Source organism: Gossypium hirsutum, chromosome D10 (genome assembly GCF_007990345.1).
Source record: "Gossypium hirsutum isolate 1008001.06 chromosome D10, Gossypium_hirsutum_v2.1, whole genome shotgun sequence".
In the NCBI taxonomy this organism is placed as follows: Eukaryota; Viridiplantae; Streptophyta; class Magnoliopsida; order Malvales; family Malvaceae; genus Gossypium; species Gossypium hirsutum.
The window spans coordinates 9499015-9507042 of NC_053446.1; the positions used below are offsets into that span (position 1 = coordinate 9499015).

The 8028-nt window shown below is 35.6% G+C and overlaps 1 protein-coding gene across 1 annotated transcript; it reads left to right on the top strand.

The window, feature by feature from the left end:
• The first annotated feature begins 2450 nt into the window (after window positions 1–2450).
• On the top strand, window positions 2451–5917 carry LOC107916275 (uncharacterized). Its single transcript, XM_016845455.2, has 9 exons — window positions 2451–2953; window positions 3043–3200; window positions 3284–3462; window positions 3557–3841; window positions 3922–3980; window positions 4106–4142; window positions 4591–4662; window positions 4772–5096; window positions 5183–5917. The coding sequence occupies exons 1-9, from the start codon at window positions 2584–2586 to the stop codon at window positions 5546–5548; spliced, it is 1851 nt and encodes a 616-aa protein (XP_016700944.1). The 5' UTR covers window positions 2451–2583; the 3' UTR covers window positions 5549–5917.
• The last annotated feature ends 2111 nt before the right edge of the window (window positions 5918–8028 follow it).

An 8028-nucleotide genomic window follows, 5' to 3' on the forward strand; every position in this document is an offset into this window, starting at 1 on the left:
ACACTTCGTGTGAGATTTCCCGAGTATACAAGGTAATTCTAGATGGTTCAACGAGCAAGAAAAGGGAACAAAATGGTAAGCATATAAATGGATTGATTCATGACATATTGAATGGATTTATGAACTATATAATATTGTAAATATGGAAATTTGTCTATCTTATGGTTGGTTTCAAATATGTTATGGATAATATACTAACTTGTGAGTTGGTGATGTTGATTAGGCTTTGTTAAGCTTTTAGCATTGGTGTTGAACTATGTTAAATATATATTGTATTATGGAAATGGTAAGTATTGTTTAAAGTTTATACGAGCTTACTAAGCACTCATTGCTTACGTTATTTCTTTTCTATGTTTTATAGGTAATTGGAAGCTCGATTTGGTTGGAAGCTCATCGAAGATCTATCACACTATCCAACAAACAATTCGGTAGTTTTTGAATGTTTTGGCCAATGTTTATAATAGCATGTATAGGGTAGTTTATAATGGTGTTTTGATGAACATGTAAATGGTAATTTGGTATGTTTGTGTCTTGATGTTTATGTATGGTTGATGGACTTATAATGCTTGTTTAGGTAAGTCCTTTTGGTCACTTTTTGATGATTGAAGTATATGGCATTTTGGGTATAAGATGTTGGTTTGGAAATGGTCAATATGTGGTACATTTTGGTAAGAATTTGAACTAGGTTATGATGATTGAAATCTGGTAAAGTTGGTTTGTTTTGGTATATATGTTATGTTTTGGTATATATTGTGGTGCCTTTGAATGGCATATTGGTTGGTTGAAATAGGATCTTGAAATGACATTTAGATGTGTGTTTAGGTGATGTTTAGGTTCCTTTAATGTGTGCATGAATGATTTGAAAAGTTAAGCATGATATGGTATTGAAATGGTTTGATTCTAGGTGAATTTATGGTCCACACGGCCTAGCGACACGGTCGTGTGTCATCTAAGAGTTACTTTGTATGCAAGTCAGTGAGTTATATGACCTGACACACATGCATGTGACACGGTCGTGTGACCCTACTCAGAGAGTTACACGGGTGAGGACATGGTCGTCTGTCCCTTATTCGAAAGTTACACGGCCTGAGAGGTTCCACACGGCCGCGTGTCCCTTGTTTCTAAATTTTACATGTTTTTCCTAAAATTCCTGTTTTGTTTCAAATTAGTCCCGAATTGCTCCCAAGCTATTTTTTGAGCCTCGAGGGCTCGATTTAGGGATGAAATGTATGAGAATGAGTAATTTATTATATATTTAAATTATTGAATGTTATGATGTTTTAAAGTTTCCAGTTGATCGGTAATTCTCTGTAACTCTAATTCAACAATGGATAAGAGTTAGGGGTGTTACAAGTGGCGAGCCTTGTCCCTCTCCGCGTCACAAACGCAGTCACCTCATGTCTTAGCGGAGGATGTGTCAATAGAGGTGGTTGTCCAGGCGGGTAATGGTTCGCAAGATTCAACTTCTGGTTCGAATGCTTCTCTTGATTCCTCTATAGGTCGAGGTATAAGAACAAAAATCCATCCATCCAAATTAACGGGCTTTGTGACACATGTAGTGATTATGAAAAGTCTATCTCCCATACCATTCACTTTCTCTCCTTCCTCAGGTACACGTTTTCCTATAACACATTATGTTAATTGTGATAAATTTACTGCGAAACACGAAAATTTATTGTAGCAATAACTGCAGGGGTGGAACCACAGTCTTTTAAGGAGGATATGAAAGATGCTTGGTGGCATAGTGCTATGCAAAAGGGAGGTTTGAGCTTTGAAAGCAAATGACACATGAATTATAGAGTCTTCCTTTTGAAAAGAAAGCTCTAGGTAGCAAATGAGTGTACAAGATAAAATACAACTCCGACGGTACCATTTGAGGGGGTATTACAGGAAGATTAGTATGCAATATTATAAGATAAATTATTTAAAGGAGTAGTTTTCTATATTATAGAAAGTAGAGGGTGAATAGGAGTAATTCTCCTATTCTCAATGCGATATGGCATTTATATATATTCTCTTATATTGATGAATGATATTTGTGACTTTACCCTACTATTCTCATTAATTAAACATACATTTAATAACAAAAATTATAACTTCCTTTGATATTAAAGAAAGCTAATTCATTCCATATATATATATTAATTAAACATACATTTAATAAAAAAAATTTAGAACTTCCTTTGATATTAAAGAAAGCTAATTCATTCCATATATATTTTTTATTAAAATAAGCTAACAACGAAAAAGTGTATAAGTTATCCTATCATTTATGTGACAACCCCGTCAGAAGTATAAATTTATTGACAAATAGAAGATAAGAAAAAATTGGTTAAAGATTTAGGGCCAAGCTATTTTTATTGCAATAAAAAGATGTTAAAAGAGGTATATTATAAATGATAATAACAATTTAAAGACAAATATAGACATGAAAAAGAACTGAAAAAGAATGTGTTTTTGGAAATTACCTACACCCTAAAAACAAACTTTGGATTTACAATCTTTGGTTAATGGAAAGCCATCTTCATCCTTGGCTTTCCACCAAGGGAAAAAAATCATCAAATCCAGAGTAGAAGAATAAAGATGAGGCTGCTTGTTGAATTGAAGCCATTTTTTCTTATACCACCTTTCTTCTTCATTTTATCAACCATCTTTTCATCTTCGCTTGGACAGAATGTAGATGGTAATTTGCCAGTGCCTTTAGACGCCGGTAATTTGCCGGTGCCAGTTAATGGTAATATACCAACGGCAGTCAAGGATGGTAACGTGCCAATTCCAGGTACGGATGGTAACATGCCAATGCCAGGCAAGGATGGTAACATGCCAATGCCAGGCAAGGATGGTAATATGCCAATGCCAGGCATGGCTGGTAATTTGCCAATGCCAATGCCAATGCCAGGCATGGATGGTAATTTGCCTGGCATCAAAGTGCCATTCGATGATAAATTTTCAGGTATGGTTTTTATATGTTGCTTTAACGTATTATCATGAACCAGCTAGGTTATGATGATGATGAATTGATGATGATTCTCTTACGTACAGGAATGGTGGGTTCAGTGAGGGATAAAATGGAAAAGGCTAAATCAGGGAATGGAACTTACATAGTATTAGCCGAGAAACAAACACGCAGGAGAGACCCTCTAGACCATTTACATTATTATACAGGTGGATGGAACATTACTAACAAACATTACTATGCTGTAAGATTTCTTCAATCAAGCTCCTACAATTCATGCTATTGGTTTCAAAATGGCTCTGAAAGTTTCGAGTTTTTGCCATGCAGTCCGTTGCTTTTAGTTCTTTTCCTTTCTTAGCCACTGCTTTGGCCTGGTTCGTTCTGCTTGGTGTGCTTATACTATGTGCTTGCTGCTGCTGCAAACACAACAACATGTCCTATGCTTATCCTCCACTTGCTTATATACTTATTCTAATCTTTCTCGTACTTTTCACCACCACAGCAATGTAAGTGATCTAATTAATTATTTCTGTGCTTTGGAATTTGATGTTTTGATCACAGTAGTTAACCGCTATCATGCTTTTTCATGTTTTTTTTCAGTGTTGGATGCGGTATAATGTATGATGGAGAAGCAAGGTTCCTGGAAACCGTATATGAAGCAGCAAAATACATAGTGAATCAAGCGAAGAAAGTCTCCGATGGTCTTACAAACGTCTACCTTTATCTTTATTCAGCCAAGAGTGTTTCTTTGGACCAACAATTTCTACCACCTGAAATCATAACCCAGATCGATACGGTCACCTCTCAATTGAATGCCTCAAAGGACTTGCCTTATAATACATCCGCAAGCATTTTGGATTCCTTGCCCAAAGTTCTCAACCCTGTGTATGTCAAAATGCTTTTTCTATGTTTTCTTTTCAGTGCAAGCTCAAACAAAGTGCATTTAACATGTTGGTTAATTACAGGAACCTGGCTTTGATCTTAGTTACAGCTACCATGCTTCTAGTGGCATTTATTGGATTCTGTAAGCCTTTTTGGTTTCCCCTAATCTGGTTGACTATCAATGATTGTTCTCTTTTGATACACCGATTATTAATTTATCTCATCAAATTGGGATTTTTTTTTCTCTATTTTGTGAATGGATTGCAGTGCTTTCGCTTTTTGGCTTGCAAACTTTGGTGTACTTGTAAGTGATTATCATCTCCTCGTTAGTAAAAGTATTATAGACTCCCTTATATAGGAGTCAAATTGTATTTTTTTCCCTAAATATAAAAAATAGAAAATTAATTACTATACCTTAAATTAAAGAGTAAATTAATTTTTTTTGTTAAAAATTCCATCCATTTCTACAATTAAAAATTAGTTTTTGTGCATTAGCATGCAGTATACTTAGCATGCCACGTGTTATTATCTAGTTGTTCTGTCAATCACGCCAGTTTTTAACTGTACAAATAGATAAAAATTTTAATATAAAGAACCAATTTGTTGTTTGATCTAACATATAAAGATTAATTTATCTATTTTTTGAGTAAAAAAGATAAAATACAAACTTACCGCTAATATAGGCACCTCTATTTACCTCTCCTCATCCATTATATATAATTGTCATCAAAATTAACAATCTACAATTACAGATTCGTGGTGATTGGATGGATCATTGCATCTCTGGCTTTTGTCTTGTGTGGTGCATTTCTAGCTTTCCACAAGTAAGTCTAAAAGTCTAAACAAATCATACAAGGCATATGCACATGTAGCAGGCATAAATGTTATCTCATGTTATATGTAAGTCTAACCAAAATTTTCACTAAAATTCAGCTTAATGGCAGATACATGCATTGCAGTGGACGAATGGGTTCAAAACCCCATGGCTGGTTCAGCCATTAAGTCACTTCTTCCTTGTGTGGATAGTGAATTTGGCAAAAATGTGACGGATGCAAGCAAATTAGTCACCAATGGTATTGATACTCTGCTGAACCATCATGTTTCTCTTATAGCCAATGCCAACAACCTCCCTCCAGAAGCAAAACCTCTTTACTACAATCAATCTGGTCCATTAGTACCAATCATTTGTGACCCATACATGGTCGAACAGACTAAACAATGTGGTGAGGGTGCAGTAGCCTTGGGTAATGCAATACAGGTACTTAAAAAAACCTTGTGGTTTTTCAAATTTTTAAAATGAAATGTGTGAATTTTGGAGTTTGATTCATTATATGTTCGATATAGGAATGGAACAAATATGTATGTCAAGTATCAGGAGCTGGCATTTGCAGCACAACAGGACGGTTGACCCCTGACTTGTACAAGCAGATGAGTGCAGCTGTTAATGTGAGCTATGCATTGTACAGTTATGGTCCCTTCCTTGCTAGCCTAGTAGATTGCTCCATGATCCGAGACACTCTTAAGGACATGCACCAGCATCATTGTCCAGGGCTAAGGAAACAAAGCCAACGGGTTTATATCGGCTTGCTGATTGCAACGGTTTCGGTGATATTCTGTTTGTTCTTCTGGGTGTTTTACGGTAGAGAAAGACGACATCGAAAGTATAACAAGACGACATCGAAAGTTGAAACTCCTCCATCTAAAGAATAGGGATTTCAGTTGCGGTAGCGGTGAAGTCGTGTTTGTGGAGTTAAACGATTGCTATCGTGGTCACTTGCGATCAATGCCGGAAACTTGTGTATACTTACATATACACAAATGTGTAAATGTGTTTGATTAAGGAGGTCATCATAGCTGGAAACTTGTGTAAATGTAACTATATAAAAAAAGATGTGCATACTGTTTGCTATATGGAGAAATGGGCCTGAATACGTAGCTATAAATATATGCCATCATTTTTGCAACTCTTCCAAACCCAGTGTCGTTTAGGGTCATATATTTTAGTGCATGTAGAAAGCTGATTGTAAGGAGGACGCTGGTTCATATTTGTACCTAATTTTACAACCCCATTTATCCTGAAATTCGACACCCATTATTTTGGAATACTTTGAAATTCCTAGAACAAAAATTTAACACTGTTGAAGGAGGAACACAGTATTTGAAACTAAATGGTGGAAGGTTGACATAAAAATATGGTTGTTGGTGGAAGTCACGTTGTTTGTATTCATAAAATATCTGATTTGGCAAAACAAAATAAATTAATTATAAACTAAAATATTCTAGACTCAGAATCACACAATAGTTTAATGTCGATTTTATTTAGAGACCGCAATTGGGTGAATTCGGGGATCCTTTTCGGATCTGAATTATTTTAAGTTGAGATTTTCTTTATTCTGTTTGAATTTAGATAAATTCAAATAATTTTGATGTTATATAAATTATAAATATTTTATTTTAAATATAATAATTAATTATGCTTTTACGTAATGATGTCGTAATGCAAATTTGATTTGTAAAAAAATTAATATGGATGTTTTATTATAATAGAAATATTTATATAAAATAACTAAAAATTCTTAATATATTTTATAATTTGTTTTTGATACAACTATAATTTTAACTCAACTATTTCGGAAAAAAAATAACACTCCATTAATAGGTCATAAATTGGATTCACTTTAGACACAACTTTTTATCCTAATAAAAACTATTTATTATCTATTATATTACCATATTTATATTTGTATTATTTTTATTTTTAATATTAAGGATAAATACTTGACCGTTCAACCATGGACGGTGGAATTCAACCCACTTCAACCCTATCCGAGTGTTGTGTTGGCCTAGGCCAGGTTGCCTGGTCTTCCCGGACACCTGTACAAGAGGAAGATTCTTGGGGAAATAGGGGGCTTGATTGGGAGAGTGGCAAAATTGGATCCGAATATCGTTAACAGATCTAGGGGAAGATTTGTCAGAATGGTTATATATGTTAATATCAATAAGCCTCTGATATCTCAGGTTAGGGTCAACAATGACATGAGGTAGAATACGAATCCCCGCCGTCAATCTGATTTACCTGTGGCCAATATGGGCATGCGAAGGATATGTGTCCTTGAAAGAGTGAAAGTCGAACTCAGGGGAAGGAGAAGAAGCCGACGGTGGACTCTTCGGATCCAAATACCGGCAAGTCAAACGAACCAGAGCCTTTTGGCCCATGGATGCAAGTTTAAAGGAAATCTAGGCGTAATCTGTCACGAAATATATCTGAAGTAATAGAAAGAACATAAAGAAGAAGAAAAGACGAAATTGAGAGAGAGAAGCGAAAAAAAGAATACTGAAAATACTGATTCCAATTTTCATAACCTCCTTTAGACTTAGTTACAGGTATATAAGGAAACCCAATAACGGTCTAAGGTATATAAGGAAACCCAATAACGGTCTAACACCAATAGTAACAATGTACTAAAACACATCGTTTTAGCAAAACGAACCGCTTAAACTAACGCTATAAAATGCATCGTATACTAGAATAAGACAGAAGTAAAATGCAACGCTCAAAACAAAAGAAATAAAAACAATAACAAAAATATGAAAATGAAAAAGACCGTTGAAACTATTCCATAACAAATGCCCTTCCCTGAACAGGATCCTTGTCCTCAAGAATCAAACGCAGGAAAGCGACGTTAAAGATCATGCAAATTCTCCCAAGTGGAATCCTCAAGAAAGGTGTCCGCCTACTCAACGAGAACCTCCACAGCTGCATGGTAACCTTGCTTGACTAGGCGTCTGTCCAATACTCGAATCGGTGTCTTAAGAAGAGCTCCACCAGACCCCACTGGTGGTAAGGTAGAGGCACTAACCGTAGACCCAATATGCTTCTACAATGGGAGACATGAAAAGTAGAATGAATACGAGCAGAAGATGGTAATAACAGTTTGTAAGCAACTTGTCCCACACGAGCCTCTACTAAAAAAAGGCCAAAATACCGAGTGACAACTTCTGTTTTTTGAACTTGTGCAAAGAATGTTGTCGATATGGTTGCAACTTCAAATACACCAAATCGCCCACCTAAACTTCCCGCTCTGACCTCCGTTTGTTCCCTATCTGTTTCATCTGATCTTGAGCCCGAGTGAGATGAAATTTTAGAACCTTGCGCATAACCTCTCAATGTTGCAAGGTGCGATCTACTG